We start from the raw sequence: 17,662 nt of genomic DNA on the forward strand, positions 1-17,662 counted from the left end.
TGTATGTTACTGCATGAATATTGTTGAGATAAAAACTTTTCCACTTCCATTCAATAAATTGTGAAAGGAAAAAAGTAACTCTTTAAAAATTATTTTACTGGTATAATAATTTCCCCAGATCTTATATTAGCAAAAAATCACTTCTATCAAGCCTTTCATTTTATACATTACTCAGTGGAAGTTCCCATGAGGCTACCTTGTGGAGTATAGCCTATGTTAACTTTGAGCCCTCTAATAGTCTGGAGTGAGCAGGAGTCTTCTCTGGGCATTGAGGCTGCAGGGTGACTGACCCTAGTTTGCCTTCATGAGGTCTGGAGACCAGCACAAGGATGTCTTCAGGTCAGGGAGACAGGGCTGAGTACAGCAGGATGTCACTGAAGATTGTGTAGAGTTCTGGGAGGGTGGAGCACTTGAAGATATTTACAGAAAAACTCCTGATGAACTCAACATGTATCAGAGGATTAATCTATGTAGCCATTCATTAAGAATTAAAGTTGGAAAGAAAAATGATTGAAGTCAGGGACTTCCTCCTGAGCAGGCAGGCATGACAGGAAGAGGAGCAGGTAACTCTTTGGCCAGGAAGCTGTGGTCAAAAGCCAGAGAAGCCAAAAATCAGAGAGAACAAGGATCAAAAAGTACTTGGACATGATGGCTGGATTCCTCTCGAGGACATAATCTGCTCTCTCACATTTTTAGCTGGGTTATTTTGTTGAGACAATACTAGTCACTTTTCTGGAGTTAAAGGGGCTATATTCTCAGAGAAGAGGGTAAATACTGAACTCCTAATTTATTTCTTACTTCAAAAGTGACTTTTATTGAAATTTCTCTTTCTGCTTCCAGCAACGAGTGGATTTTCTTCAGCTAATGATTAACTCCCAAAATTCCAAAGAAATAGACAACCTTAAAGGTAACCAAGGAGTGCTTCAGAGGGCCACTGTGTGGTGGCTCAGAGGGTGGTGGTGGTTCCAAAAACATGAGGGAAGTTTTCCAGACAGATGAGAATTTCTGCCCAATTAAGAAAGACACATGTTCAGATATAAATGTAGCCAGAGGCACTTTCTAGAGCATGCATTCACAACTCTTTTCAAAACTTGAAGAGCAAACAGAAACAAGTGTTTCCTGCCTAGAAGTTAGTCAGTGTCTGTGGATGACCTACATGAGAACCTCTGGAGAGCTTGATTCCTTGTCAGTTTTCAGGCCTCATTCAGACTCAGTGAATCAGAACCTCTTCCTGGAAATTTGCATCAAGGCTTCATCACCTTAGGAAGCACATTGCCACAGTGTTGGGATCTTATCTTGGACACTGGATTAAAGTTGTATTCACTAGCTTAATCTACTGAAAAAGTTTTCTTTTTATCCATGTAATTAATAAGTAACTTATGGGGGAAGCCTTTGAGACCATGTAAACATTCAGTTCCTCTTCAATTTCACCAACTAGTTTTATCAATGTGGATGGTTTTTGACTGAGACCATTACTACTTCAATGGTTGCAAAATAATGACTTTCTCATTCCATTATTTCTTCTACATTTATGAGTTGATGTTCCCTTGTAAGGGAGAACTTTCCATTCTTCCCAATTTATTTATTTATTTGTTTACTTATATCCTTATGATCTCATATGTTACTAATTTAATCTCTTACTTACATCATCCTTTATTTTTATGCTCAAATTCTCTCAGGTTTGTCCACTGGAAGCCCTTTCAAGTGGGCTCTTGTATCCTTCTTTTTCTTCTTTCTTTTTTTAATTTTATTTTTTCAATAGACTTTATATTTTAGTGAAACTTTAGATTCACAGCAAAGTTGAGCAGAAGGTGCAGAGATTTCCCATTTATCTCCTGCCCCAGCCACACACAGCTTCTTCCACTCTCGAAGTCCCTCACTAGAGTGGTACATTTGTAACTATCGATGAACCAACACTGACACATTACCGCCACCCAAAGTCCATATTCTACACTAGTGTTCACTCTTGGTATAACACATTCTACGGGTTTTGACAAATGTATAACGACATATATCCATGATTATAGTCTACTGAGTATCCTGTATCCTTTTCAGCTATCATTTTCTGAACACTTCCTTGCTTTCTCTTGCAAGACATTCCAGGTTTCTCTTCTATTTCCCCTGACCAGCCCTGGAATCAACCATTTCTTCAGGAGCTCTGGTTCCTTTTATTGAGAAATAGTATTTAGAAACCAAAATGTGTTTTCTCATTGCTGGTCATTTGTAGTAGCTCATTGTTTCTATAGGTGTCTTTGATTCTAGAAACTCTCAGTGGGCAAAGCTAAGCACATCAAATACAGTCACTCAGAACTGATAAACATAAATATTTCTATCACTACCCATAACCGGTGATGTAAACAAAATGTCTCTATTTCTCAAAAAAATTAGTTTCTGATTTATAGTTTATTTCCATGACATAAATACTCCCATATGTTTAATTTCAAGCTACCAATGGTTTTACAGCCATCTCACAGATTTCCTGAATATTTAACAATTGGTTCTGGAGTACAGGGATGATCTGAGTCCAGCACGCCACTATAAATATATCTATATCTATGCCTACATTTACATCTATCTATCTACTATCTATCTATCTAGTCAAATACCACTTTCTGTGATGAAGGAAATACTCTTTATCTGCATTGTTCAATGTAGTAACCACTAGGCACATGTGGCTGTTGAACACTTGACATGTGGCAAGTGTCACTGAAGAACTGAAGCTTAAGTTATATTTAAATTTAATTAGTTAAAATTCAAAGAGCTACATGTAGCTAACATATTGGACAGGAGAGCTCTAAACCTTGAGTATCATGAAGTTCATGCTAACTGGAGGAAAGAATTTGACAGTTGAATTTACCCACAATAGCATCACAGAAATCATCATTGGGAAATCAGAACTCTGTAGACCTTTCTTTCCCTCATTTCGTATTCTTTTAAACTGTGAATTACATGATTTGGATGGGTACCATGTTTATTTCAAATCTCAGACTATCTAAATGTCCTAATCTAGTGTTTATCAAATAGATTAAAATCTGAGTGTGCTCAATGTCTTTCAGGAGAAAATCTAAGGGGATGCCAACTTAGAATCATCGGGTAGCTTCCTGAGTATGAAGTAAACAATGAGGGACAGCATGTGGTGAGGAAGATTACATTCAGGTCATTATTGATTGAGAATTGATGTTACTCTCAATGGACCCTATTTTTTGTTCTTCTCCCTAAAGTGCCCCCATACAAAGTAGTATATTCTAGTTGTAGGTCCGTCTGGTTGTGTTATGTGGGATGCTGCCTCAGCATGGCTTGATGAGTGGTGCCATGTCCATGTCCAGGATCCAAACATGCAAAACTGTGGGCTGCTGAAGCCGAGTGTGTGAATTTAACTACTCAGCCACGGGGCTGGCCCCCTATGTTTTTTATTTCATTCTGGCCAATGTCTTTCTATTGACCCAATCTTTCATCTGCTATTTTAATGCCATTGATCAGACAAGGGTCAACCACCACACTTCCAGCATTTTGTCTGTCCCCATAGTTTCTGTATATATCTGAGATCTTCCACTTGAAGACTTGTGCTCCAGGTCTTCCATTACCTGACGCTTCTCATATAGCAATCCATGCTGTTCCACCTATGTTGTGCACAGAAACCACTACATCTCATGAAAGTTCAGCTTTGATTAGATAGTTCTAGGGTAGGAGTTAAGATTCTGCATTTCTAAAAAACTCCCAGATACTGCTGATGTTGCTGGTCCATGGACCACATTTTGAGTAGCAAGAGTTTATCTGTAGTGCATATTATTCTCTTAAGTTCCTTCAAACATAATTAGATGAAAAATCCTTTAATTTTCTCTAAAATTAAGTCTTGATATGGCAAACTCTCTTAAAAAGTTTCAAATTATATTCTAGCTGGAATAATTTGAATTTTTCCTTGGGGAGAATACTAAACCATATTACTTGTATAGTTTTAGGTAAAGTACTTTTATAGGATTCTCCAAAGGACAATGCTATTAATACTGTGTTAGATAGAAATGTTACTTTTTAAATTACCCAGCTGAGTTTGTGGGAAGGGTGGCATAACCAGAAGGAGATGGCCAAGAATAGTATAGACCTTGAGAAAAAGGATTAAGATCATTTTTGCCTTTTTTTCTGGCTCTGTAAGATAGACATCAGAAGGCAAACCACTCCCAGTTTGACTCTGAACTCATTTTCTTGTTTTTCCCTAGGGATTTGGGAGTTTCATTTGTATTTCTCATCATCTGAATCCATAGTCCATCATAGTCCAGAAAGTGAGCCTGGGTGTGTTCTTCTCAGGACAATGGTAAAGGACAAGAGCATGAAGCCCAGTCCTATGGATGCTTTTCAAAACTGTGCTTGCAAGACACTTAGCCAACATTCCATTGGTTTAAAGCAAGCCACATGGCCAACCCAAGAATCAGAATGAGAGGGCACCACAAAGTTAGATAGCAAAAGGCATCTAAACTGTGCTGTGTCATGTTGACGTACTTTACCTAAAACGTCTTTCCTCTCCTTTTAGTTCTGTCTGATCTAGAACTTGTGGCCCAATCTATTACGTTTATCTTTGCTGGCTATGAGCCTGTTAGCACTTCTCTTTCCTTCCTTCTGTATCTTTTGGCCACTCACCCTGATGTCCAGCAGAAGCTACAGGAGGAGATTGATGCGACTTTCCCCAATAAGGTGAGTGGATGGTACCTGGAGAGGGAGGGAGAAGATGAAGTCTTAGCAAAAATGTCTCCTCACCACTTCCTAGGACAAGTTTTTCAAAAAGCATAAAATCGGTTCTTTTACCTGTGCTATTTAGGAAGAGACAAAAACAAAGGGAGAAAACTGGATAACGTATGCTACTCAGAGACATATAAGATCTTTGAAAAAAAGTGCTAGCCCTGGCATTTCAGTTATCTGTTCCTGTGATAATGCCAAATGAAAATCACAAAACCTCAGTGGCATCTAACAATAAGTTATCTCCGTTGATATTGGCTGGACTTGCTTTGGTCTGCCTGTTGGATGATCTAGGCTGGCCTTGGCTAAGCTGACTGGGCTGACCAAGCTCCACACATGATCCATATATCTCTCATGGTCCAGAAAGCGAGCCTGGGTGTGTTCTTCTCAGGACAATGGTAAAGGACAAGAGCATGAAGCCCAGTCCTATGGATGCCTTTCAAAACTGTGCTTGCAAGACACTTAGCCAACATTCCATTGGTTTAAAGCAAGCCACATGACCAACCCAAGAATCAGAGAGGGCACCACAAAGTTAGATAGCAAAAGGCATGAACACAGGAAGGGTGGAGAGTTGGGACCATTAGTGTAATTTACCAACCTAGGTAAACTTTTCAGACAGGAAAACCCTGGTGTACAGGAAAGAGCATAGGGTAGGAAATGGAAGACATGACTTTGAGTCCTAACTTTGGCTTTGGACAAGTCTTATGAACTTTCTGAGTCATAGGTCCTTCATGTATAAGGTAAGGAGACCTATCTAAATTAGAGATTATCTATATTCCCTGGTAAAGCCCATATTGTGATTCTTTTGATTGCAATCTGAGGAAAAGGTCACTTGGGGCAGAGGCTAGCTAAGCATTGTGTCTCCCTTTTTTTATAATAATAATTACAAGGCATCAACAATACTAATAGCTAACGTTTGCTTCTTACTATATATGTCTGTTCTAAATTTTTTCTGTTTATCCATGAGTTTAATCTTCATAAAATTCTGTATTAGGATAGTCTAGGTTATGCCTCAGTAACAGATTAGTCATCAATCTCAGTGGCTTTACATAACAAAGATTTACTTCTAACTCATATTTAGATGCCGAAAGGATTTTAGTGGAGGATGGGAGTGGGAGTCTCTGCTCCACATAATTGCTTGGGGATATGCGCTATAAGGATCCACCTTCCTATAGTTGATTATCTGGAACATAAGGTCTTTGTGTTGGCTGGAGATCAAGACTGTAGTGTTGCTCATAGCTTTTCAAATGTTTTGTCCCCGAACTGACATGCTTCACCTCAGCTCACAGCCCATTGGCATTGCTGGTTTCCCCTAAGTTCAAGTGGGCTGAGAAATGTGAGGGACTACATGGATGTTGGGTGAGCAGTGAATATCTCTGACACACAACCCTATTGAATGTCTAATCTATTTACCTCCAAGTAACATATCAGAAACTGAGCAACAGCAAGATGACATAACTTTCATATGCTAGTCATACAACAAGCTCTGAAGAAGCCAAGCTATGAGCCAGGATATCTGGCTCCTGAGCCAAACTCTTAACCTCTACAATATTGCCTCTGAAATATAACACCAGGTGATAGCCACATATTGTCCACAGAGTTTTCACATCTCTGCGAAAACTGGAATTCTTTGTGGTGTGAAGAGACCTGGCCTCTGTGGCTGGAGTGGCGTTTTTAGACCCTCAGAGCTTACAGTCAGATCCTGAAGCTACAACTAGGAGACTGTTTCAGCAACAGAGGGTGGGGCTGAGAGTGAGAAGAGATCCTCTTAAATCTTTCCATATAAATGAAATTGTGTGTCCTGCTAGCATCCAATCTTATCCTTCTTTTGTCAAATTTGGTTTAGAAAGGTATTAGCTTCTCCCCATGTTATTTATAGAGCTTTTATATAACAGTGTTTTTCTCCAAGTCTTTTATATATATAACCTAAGAAGTTAGCAAGTAGGATTTGTCAACTAAATAACCTTTGTGTTGAATAGGGATATTTGCTCTTTCACACTTTCTCTTTCCTTAGTAGAGATTTGTGGCCTCTTCTTTTAAAGGAAACAGTGACTTTGGGATATTTCACTTAAGAGTAAGGGTCATATGCTATTAGTCACATTTGTTCAGGTGAGAAAGAAAAACCACTACATGGTAATGTGAGAGATTTAAGGCCCTGTTTAGAAGATTGTCCCAACAGTGTCCCATAGCCATAGATACTCTATGCCTCACAGTGAGCCATTGAGGAAGTCAAAGAACATGACACATGTTAAAATATCTGTAACTTCTAAGGTCCTTTACCAAAATAAATTATTTCTTTTGTACTCAACATTTCAATAGTCCTGCATAGGCTGAGTGGAAAATTGATCCCGAGTCTCTGTTTATCAAAATCTGTTTCTTTCTTCCAGGCACCTCCTACCTATGATGCCCTGGTACAGATGGAATATCTTGATATGGTGTTGAATGAAACTCTCAGATTATTCCCAATTGCTGATAGACTTGAGAGGGTCTGTAAGAAAGATGTGGAAATCAATGGGGTGTTCATTCCCAAAGGGACAACAGTGATGATGCCAATCTTTGTTCTTCACCAACACCCAGAGTTCTGGTCGGAACCTGAGGAGTTCCGTCCTGAAAGGTACAGAGCACCTGGGGAAGAGGACTCACCCTGATTCAGGCTGGTTCAAGCATATACTGACATCTTTTAGTATAGATGACAAGTGTGTGATTCTACAATCACTTGTTTGTACATCATTTTATTTTTGAAAGTTTTTTCTCGTATTACAAGTTTGATTATTATTTGTTGTCAAAATTTTACAAACTGTAGACTAGAAAAAAGAAATTATAGCTGTCCGGAGTCCCCATACCTTAAGATAGGCCTCATTAATAATGTGATATATGTCTTTATGGACATGGTTTTATGCGTATATAGAGTTTTAAAAGTTATATTGGAATTATGTTTTATCAGACTCTGAACTGCTTACTTTATGTAACAGTAAACTATAAACAACATCTAATGTTACACTATATATACTTGTGAGTGTGATTGTATGTGTATACCATTATTTACTGGATGGTTATCTGATTTTAGGAATATGGACTTTTGTTTCCTTTATCTTTTTCTGTGCTGCTCTCTTCAACTCTCTGCTATTACCACCAATGTTCCCACATTCCATTTTTTAAAACGTTAGTGCCATTCCTCTATGGAATTTTTTAAGGGGAATTTTCGACATACACAAGTATATGTGTATTCAACATATAGACAAGCATAGTCCCTAGACACAAGTCTATGGGATAGTTTTCATGCACCTATACGTGCCCAACAATGCTTGCCCAAAAATTGTCAACCTATGTCAGCTGCCCCATCCACACACCACTGCTACCCTTCTTCTGAATCCAATATTATTTTAAGATGTGTCATCTGAAATAGTCCAGAATATTCTCCAAAATACAAAGACTCTTTAAAAAGTGCATAACCACGATATCATTATCACTTTCGCCAAATCCACCTTTTTCTTCATATAACCAAATATTGCAGAATCAAATTTGAATAAAACAGATCTAACTTTTAAGGAATTTATAGCTTAGTGAAACAGCTAGACAAGGAAATTAGTGATTGTACTATGGTAGAGTATACTCATATGCCCATATAAATCACCTGACATAAGCTATTCTATGGGAAAGAGAGGGAGAGAGAAAGAGAGGGAAAGGGAGGAGGAGAGGAGAGGGAAAGGAAATGAAGGGAAAATAACAATTTAAAGAATGGGAGGCATTTCCTGTGCTTCCTTTCTCCATGAGCACATGACCAACATAAGTATGAGTGGAAGCAAGAATCTACTTTTCCTTCAATCACTCTCATTTCTTACTTGCTTTTCAGAGTGTGAACATCCCACCACCCTGAATGTAGTTTTTGTGTTTAAAGATAAATTTTCTCTTAAATAGCATTCATCTTATCTCATCAACAAGACTGAAAGATCCTATAGGGTAAGGAGAATGGAAAGGGTCTATAGTTTACAATTCTCACAGCAAAATACCCATAGCAGGATGTCAATGACTAGTGCACAAAAGTGTTCTGTGTACTACAGGATGAAGGGGCTAAGTGAAAACCCCAATCCTGTAACTCCTGTGGATTTTATATTTCATTAACTTGTTTTTCTCTACTATTGTGGAACCAGGTTCAGTAAGAAGAACAAGGACAGCATAAATCCTTATACATACCTGCCCTTTGGAACTGGACCCCGAAACTGCATTGGCATGAGGTTCGCTATCGTAAACATAAAACTTGCGGTTGTCAGAGTGCTGCAGAACTTCTCCTTCAAACCTTGTAAAGAAACGCAGGTGAGACAGTGAACTTTCTGCGTGAATAATGATTTATGGGAGGTTTTTTTCAACTGAGAGGGTCTATATATACACATATGTAAATAAAAGAATGTATTCTATTCAAAGAATAATTTATTCTATTGGCCAGAGAATCTATTTGGAGCCATCTGTGACATTTAGGGGTCTTTTGTTCTCGAATGCTGAGACTGTGGCTTTTTAAAGACTCAACTATAAAGGCAATCTAGAGTTGATGCTGATAGTGTCTTGTGATTATGCCCAATTCTTTGAAGTTGAGCAAAGTTTTGACTTTGCTTTCAAGTCCACTAGAAGGAAGAGGAAGTGTTGTGCACAGCCAGAAAGTGCAATAATTACCATGCTGTGACTTTCGAAGGAGGCTCTTCTCTAACAGAACTTACTGAAGCTTCATGACAGTGGTTTTCAATCATTGTCTTGAAAATGAAATAACCATGGAGCTTTAAAAAAAACTCTGATACTTAGGACATCTCAGAAACTGTAAAATAATTTGCCCAGAGTGTGTCTTAGAAGCACCCCCATTGTATCTCCTGTGCAGCCTAGGTTGAGAATCTCCCATTGAAAGCATTTTGCCAGATGTGAAGAACTCCGACAGTCCAGAGCCATCCTGCTTCTTTGACCTCACCTTCCAATAGCTCTGCTCCAGTCAAGCTGGACTCCTTTCCCACCTTAATAATAACTCTATGAATGTTCTTCCCACCTTCCTCCTCATTATGTTCTCATTCTTCAAATCCTGGTTCTATCCCCACCCCCACCATCTTCCCCATCTAGTAAAGAGCCCATTCTCTCCTCTGCTCTGTTATTGGTTTCTTCAGGCTGGTCTCATTGGTCAGATCACTTAATAATTTGTCATTAAATCATCCAGTTTGGTTCTCTGTGTTTTCTTTGTACTCAAGATTGTCGTTAACTCTACCACCTCATTTCATTGCTTTCATAAACTTGGATGACTTGTAGTCATCCAGTGAATGCATATGGAGTGATTTGAAGTTGATTTAGAGCTCTTGGATAAAAATTTTTAGACAGTTTTAATTTGAAAATTTTAACAACTGACGTTTGTGTATGTGAATGTTGTGTATGTGTCTGTTTGCAGGGGATATATATGCATGCCATTTGAAATTATAAAATAACAAGGTTTTACATTTATGGAAAGACATGGAATCAAATCTGTCTTCTGAAGAATATAAAGAAGAGTAGTCATTGATTCATATCAAGCAAGGCCCTATAATAAGGTTATTTCTAGGACTTGTGCACTTAATATGCAGCTCTTCCTCTTAAGTAGGCTCCATGCAGGTAGAGGAGGATACAGATGGTTTTGATCTTATTTGTGGCTTTAGGCCAGCTCTGTAGTAATGGTGTAAGTGTGTGAACAGGGGAATCAGTCACGAGAGAAAGCAGATGTCTGGTACAGTTAGGATAGAGCAGACACTCCCTGAAAGCTCCCAGTCATCCACAGGGTGGCACTTCTCACCCTCCACGACAATTTGCTTGCCCTTGATTAACTGAATTCAGAAAGTTACTTTCCTGCTCATCCCTCAACCCTGATGAAGCGACTGGCTGAGAATGGAGATAAATGTATCAGTCAAAACGCTGTAGATTTTCAGAAGTTTACCGTCAGCACTATATGGGAACCAAGAGATGTTAGAAGACAGGCATAATGCTTCATAAAGACCTCTTCCCATCATGAAACTGGATGGGTTTCACTGGGAGAGGTGACTAGACTCTTTAGAATTTGAGGATGGTTCATACAATAAGAAGTGTAATATGCACTCAGGCTACCTAGCAAGTTTGAACATACACAAAGTTAATTCTGTTGGCTTTTCAAAATAATTTGCCATAATCCCTAAGTTCATCCATTTTAGTTAAAATTTAAATCAAAACGGAACATAAGCCAACTTGATTTTGTGTCCAGCCTGGTGTGGAATACGTCTTCAATAGATATTTTGTTGAATGAATGGATGGCTAAAATTTTGACTATGCAATCTGATACAGTTTATAGAATAAATATAAAGAATCAAGGATATATGATGCTCAAAGTAGTTTTTATATGTTTGTAAAGCATTACTGTCCTTAAGGTATCTTGTCTAATTCGCTGCTGTTGTTGTTGGATCTTCGTTAGTCAGTTCTCTTTGGCTGTTTAACTATTGCAGATTCCCCTTAAATTAGTCAGTCAAGGACTTATTCGACCGGAAAAACCCATTGTTCTGAAAGTTGAGTCGAGAGATGGGACCATGAGTGGAGCCTGATTTTCGCTAAAGACTTCCGCTTTGTTCTTCAAGGAAGCTGTATCCCAGAACACAAAAGACTTCAAATTACTTTGTGAATGAAACCCAGAATAAAGATTGTCTTAACCTACTGCACTTGATGGATGCCTAGGGGTTCTTACATTCATTGAGCTTTCTCATTGTCTAAGTAGAATATTATATGTTGTGTGGTGTAAAGGAGAGGACAAAGTAAGTGTCAGATATGTGGACTCAGCTTATCTGTTTCTCATAGGATGAGCTCCATCCACCCCCAGTTACTTGCATCTACTTTTCCTGAGCACTGATCAAGAATAAAAGTTTCTCAACAATTGTATCGCAAACTTTAAAGAAAACAAGAATTATTGTGCTGATTGTAGTAGTGACATTTATATCACATGTTCATTTTGAATATTCCATGAAGTATTATACACTGGGAAAGTCAATAAATATCTCTTTACAAAAGTGTTATCTGATGCCTTAGTGCACATTAGGGGGGATCTATAGAACTGAGTCAGTGAGCCAACAACTAAGTGGTTTTGACCATCACAATCACTGTTCGGCTGGGGCCCTTTTCAGAACTCCCGTTTAATATTTAAGACAGGTGAGAGTTAATCCACTGTGATTTTTCCTGTTGCTTAGAAAGTGTATTAATAGTCCAATTCTCTCATTTTTGGAGCACATATTTTTTGTAACATTCAACTGAGGCACTGATTATTATATTATTAGTTTTGACTTACTGTTCTTATCTTACCTGCGCTGACTTTTCTGAAGGCGGGAAACATGTTTTCTTGTACCTCTTTGTATTCTGTCCTCAGCTCCCAACTGTCTTAACACAATGAAGATCAAATGAGAAATGGTTGATAGGTCAATTGACTGAGCAGAAAGACTAAAAATACTCATCAGTTTCAGTTGGTATCAGCAGGTGCAAAGGTTTTCCTTTTCCTTTTCTGCCCCTTCCCTTTCCTTCTATCTCCTCCTCTCCCCTTCCTTCCTTTTCCTTTCCTGGATAATTCAGTCTTAAAGCCAGTAGGTGGGGCACAGCATGGTTGGCAGCCACACATTGGGTGGTGGGAGCCGAGTGGGGGGGTCACAGTGGCTCCAACTCAGAGATAGAGTTGGATGGGGAGAGTGCTCACATGGAGGAGTAGTCTGACATGTGTGTGGGAGCCCAAGCAAAGTGAGAAGGGGATCCACACAGAGGGGGGCCTGGAGAGAGAAGTCAGAGCCTCAATAGGATGTGGAGAACCAAAGTAGGGTAAGGAGGCATGCATCCATGAGTGGAAAGTGATGGAGCAGGAATTCGTCACATAAAGGGGGGTTGATCAAATAATTAAACATATTAAGGATGATAGGAGCCATATTTTTCACTGTTGGACAAGGGAGTCTCTGATTCTGAAAGGCAGAAAAATCAGCATGAACCCTGTGGTGTCAGCAACTGGAAGTAAATTTATGCTTTTATATATAGATAGATGATAGATACATGACAGATAGGGGTGTGTGTGTGTGTGTAGATACAAAAACATATCTTCCCTACTTCTCTCTGCTGTTTGGGCTTAGACTGATGCCCTAAGTGCAATGAGCACACCTGGTGCCAATATCCTGGGTTATAAATACCATTTTCTGCTAAAAGGAACCAGGGCTCCTTAGAAAATTGGCTTATTCCAGGGCCGGGACTTGGGAAAGTACAAGATGAGCCCGGAACACCTTTTTCTGCTAGAATACAAGAGAATGCTAAGCAGTGGTGAGGACATGTCAACAGGACATGGAAGCCAGCCTGAGGGGCTTCCACTGGCGAAATCAGGGACAAGTTGACCATCATAATAAAGAAGGATAGTAAGAGATTATTACCCATTGAATAAAATAGGAAAACACAACTTATACACACACACATATATATATAAATAAATGGATACATTGCAATGTGATGAGGATATTTACACAGTTTCGAAGTGCTGCTGTTCAAAATTCTCATTAATTACAGGGAGAAAGTGTACATTCACAGTGGAGAAACATGGCAGATACCCCCTTAATCAAGTGATGAGAGAAAGAATCACCAGGAACAGGGTGAATTGATTGTCACCTGATGGAACGTAGTGAGAAGAACTCAGCATCACCTCTGTGATAGTCTTGCCAAGTAGCTAAACCAGAAAGAAATCCTGAAAGAAATCAGACAAACCCAAACTGAGGAATATTCTACTTCTACTTTGTAACTGGGGTGTAATCTTCAAAGACTAAAGGTCATGAAAGCCAAAGACTAAGGAATGTTCCAGACCAGAGGAAACCAAAGAGAGGTGACATCTAAGCAGAAGAGATGGGCAGGGCCCTTCTGCTATAAAGCACATTGTTGGGACAACTGTGGGGTTTCAATGGAGTCTGAGGGTTTGATGACAGTAATGCGGCAGCGTTAACTTCCTAACTTTAGTGGTCATATTGCGGTAATGTAGGAGAGTAACCTTGTTTTCAGGAAATACAGGGGTTTATGAAATAACAGGTCTGCAATTTACTCTGAGATGATTCAGGAAAATAGTCCTGTGAAAAGACCTTAGCAAGTTGTGATTGTTTGCAGGGGCAAGAGCCAGAGAAACACATTTGGCTTATACAGCTGTCCTCTTCTCTCACCTTCATTTTACTTGTTTTGTTTTAACATAAGAAGGCAGTACCACAGAGTGATTGAGAGATGGGGGATCTGAAGCTGGAGCTCCTGGGTTGAATCCTGGCTCTGTCCAGGGCTGAGTCTGGATCAATCAGTGCTTTTGGGAAAATGCTTAAACTCCCAAGTGAATTGGCTTTAGTTTGGCCCTGGGTGATTCTCCAGAGACTCTGGAGAATGGGGCAGCTGTGAGCTAGAAAGAGCCAACACTCCCAGCACTTGGGGATAGGTGCGCAGCCCAGTGAAAGGGATCTGGTGCCTTCCTCCACTATAGACACGTATAAGTGAGACCTTGAGCAAGTTACTTAACACCTTCATACCTTAATTCTTGGTGCCTCAGAGTCCCCATCTGCAAAATAGGGGGATAATGCCAGCAGCTTTCTCAAGTTACACTGGAATCAGATGATGTGTATGAAGTATTTAGGACACAGTTCCCTGAGGACACGGTGAGCACTTAATAAACGTCAGCTATTATTTCCATCAACACATTATCCTCAGTCATCAGGAGGCCAAATTTTCTTTTGAAATTTGGAATCCAGCATTATCAACTCAAGCTTCATCTACCTCTTTAGAAAATAATTGCATACATCTCCCATGGGGGTTTAAGTATGAGATCTTTGGTGTCACAGCTGATGCTGTTCAATAATTTCCAAAGAACAATATAAATATCCACATTCTAGGAGTGCCTTTGTCATCACAGCTAAGTGTGGGCAACGCTGAGGAAGATCTGCTGCCGTGACTCTAGGGAAACTCTCCCACTGTGTTCATGTGAGCCCTCTCCTGCCTTCCCTTAGAATTGTTTTTCTTGTCCCAGAGTTCTGACAAGTCTCTCTGATCATATCCAGGTTGTGCAGTGTCCAGGATTCACGAAAATCTAGGGTGAAGCATGTTTATCCCTTTGGGGTCAAGGATAGGCAAGACTGGGGAATTGTCAAGTCAATGTTGGTTAATTTAGCAATTCACTTCCTCTCCTGCACAGACTGGATGAGAACTTCTGCAGAGTGTTTGATTATCGATATTGGGTTGGAAGGCCATCAGCTGGTTATCTGAACTTCCATATTCACTTCTTTAGGCCAAGAATTGTCCTTGCTATGGGATCTAGGTTGAGATGACAAAAGTCCTTATGAGTGTAACAATGTAAGTCTCTATGAATGTATGTATCATTCTATATATCACCTATCTATCCATCTGTCTATATCAGTCAATCATCTATCTATATTTACCCATTTATCTATCTATACCTCTTTCCATCTCTCTATCATCCATTTATCTACATCTGTATGCATCTATATCTAATTATTTACCTACCATATATCTACATTTATCCATCTATATCTATCCTCTATATCCATCTGTCTATCTATCTATCTATCTATCTATCTATCTATCAGTCAATCATCTATCTATATTTACCCATTTATCTATCTATACCTCTTTCCATCTCTCTATCATCCATTTATCTACATCTGTATGCATCTATATCTAATTATTTACCTACCATATATCTACATTTATCCATCTATATCTATCCTCTATATCCATCTGTCTATCTATCTATCTATCTATCTATCTATTATCATCTGTGTATCTATCAAGAAAGAGAGAAATGTCTTAAAAGACCCAGGAATCCAGCACTCAGCTGTTTGAGTCTTTCCAACCCAGACATGTTAAGAAGGCTTTCAGGATGACCCCAGCTCCAGCCTGTCTATCATCACATCGGAGACCCCAAGCAAGAACTGCCCAGCTGAGCCTAGTCAACTCCATGTTCATGAGGAAAATAAAAGATCATTGTTGTTTCCTCTTTTGGGGCGGTCTATTATGCCATAATAGATAAATGGAACATCCCTCCTTTATTTCAGATAGGATAAGATGTACAGGAACCAGAAGAAAGAAAATAACTGAGGGAAACTGAAGAAAGTAATAAACCTTTAAGTTACTGTGAATCACTGGAAGCAGCAGTGGGTTAATGGGACAACTGAGTGCCAGGGTACAAGCTGGAGTGACACTTGGAGTCATGATATAAGAAATAGATATGTACAAAGCCAGAGTCAATGTGATCATTACCATGACCACCTCAAGGCTGAACTATGTGCAGAAATAGAACATTTCATTTTAACCTTGACTGTCTCCAGATGGCCAGAGAACAATGTGGTAGTTTTCTCCTGCAGTTAAAACATTTGGAAAGCCCTGGGCACAAGAAAAACTGTCCCGACAGGGTGAACAATGAGAATTGGACTCAGACTTAGCCCTGCATACCCTGCAATTTCTTTTTTCTGTAAAAATCCAGCCACCCTAGACTGAGGGGGTTCACCCATCAGCTTGCTGGTTGATGTGTACTTCCTAGTTTGCAAACCTCTTCAATAAAGTGTCTCTTTTCTTTAAAACTTTATCTTTGTCTCATAAAACTGCTCATTTGAGTTGACATTGCTGGTGATGAGGATGGAATGTGAAGCTTCCACCTGATTGCTTTCTGGGGATGGCTAGACACTGCGTATCTTCATGTCTACAGCCACTTGTCTGCTCCTGTACATCTCGGATGGACTCAGGTGTGATCAAGTCAAGGCCCTGTCACATCCTCAACCTCTCATGCTTTGATAGAGGCCTAGAAGTGTCTTTAAGGAGAGGAATCCCTCAGGAGGGGAATCCTTCAATTTCTGGTTTCTTTAAGGAGGAGAATTTTTCAATTTTGGGTTTCTTTAAGGTTCAGCTGGCTTAAAAGGAGGTTTCTCCATTCAGGGATGTTTCTCCATTCAGGGAGGGTGCCTTTTGTTCTAAAGCTTGTTCTAAAGAGGCAGCAGGTGGCCAACTGCCTGTAACCACTCCTATGACCTTTCTGTACAAAAATTATGGACTGAACACTTGCAAGTTCCTTGTCACATGCCTCCAGATTACTAGAGATGATCTAAAATTGCTTTGGCCACAATGGGGCTCACTTGATATCCCCACGTTGGTTTATTTGTGCACTCAGTTGGAAAAGAGAGGATACTGCACATCTCAAAGGCACTGGGAAGCCTGTCTTAATTTTTTAAGGCTTCTAAACATAATCGGAAACCATCATTGCCTCTTTAAAAGGAAATAAGTAAGTAAGAAACAAGCCAGATTGGATGATATCAGCTGCACCAGCAACCACTGGAGCAAAATGAAACCAAATCTGCTGCTCATCTCTCCTCTCTCACTGAGCTCCCATATTTCAAGTACCCCAAATTCCTTATCTAAAACTAAGCAGGTGTAAATGGATAAACTTTTGAGATAATTTGAAATTATAATGGCTATTCTGGGGAGATTTTGTTTCAGATATCTCCACCTTAAGGCTCACCCTCAAAAGGGAGGATTCAAAACCTCTCAGAGACAATGGAATGTATTCTTTGATTAACATGCACAAGCTTCTAAAACGGAAAAAGGCCTTCAAAAATGGCTCTAAAGAGGATCCTTATGGCAAAAAGAAAAGAATCTTTAGTAAAAATCTTTAGCCATCTGGGTAAGTCCATCTTCCAAGAAGCAATTTAGATTCAATTATTCTTTTGAATTTTGTGCCTGAGACATGGTTAAATTTTTTAAACCTGTCTGTTGTGTCTATGTATGCCTATGTATGTAAGTCTTACTTTATCCCTCCAGATGATATCATTTCTAAAGGAGCTCTACATGGATTTTTGGGAAGACTGCAGTGTAGGAGGACTCTGAACTCACCTCCTCCCCTGGACACAACAAATTTACA

At 39.4% G+C, this 17,662-nt stretch overlaps 1 protein-coding gene across 2 annotated transcripts in view; it reads left to right on the plus strand.

Annotated features, from left to right (window-relative positions):
* The window catches only part of CYP3A95 (cytochrome p450 3A95), a 33,167-nt gene extending 21,408 nt beyond the window's left edge, over positions 1-11,759 (plus strand). Inside the window, exons 9-13 of one of the 2 annotated variants that reach the window (XM_070230610.1) lie at positions 841-907; positions 4,526-4,686; positions 7,116-7,342; positions 8,880-9,042; positions 9,596-11,759. In XM_070230610.1, coding sequence (XP_070086711.1) covers positions 841-907; positions 4,526-4,686; positions 7,116-7,342; positions 8,880-9,042; positions 9,596-9,619 — 642 coding nt within the window. In that variant the 3' untranslated portion in view covers positions 9,620-11,759. 2 annotated transcript variants of the gene reach the window in all.
* The last annotated feature ends 5,903 nt before the right edge of the window (positions 11,760-17,662 follow it).

This window comes from Equus caballus, chromosome 13 (genome assembly GCF_041296265.1).
Source record: "Equus caballus isolate H_3958 breed thoroughbred chromosome 13, TB-T2T, whole genome shotgun sequence".
NCBI lineage: Eukaryota > Metazoa > Chordata > Mammalia > Perissodactyla > Equidae > Equus > Equus caballus.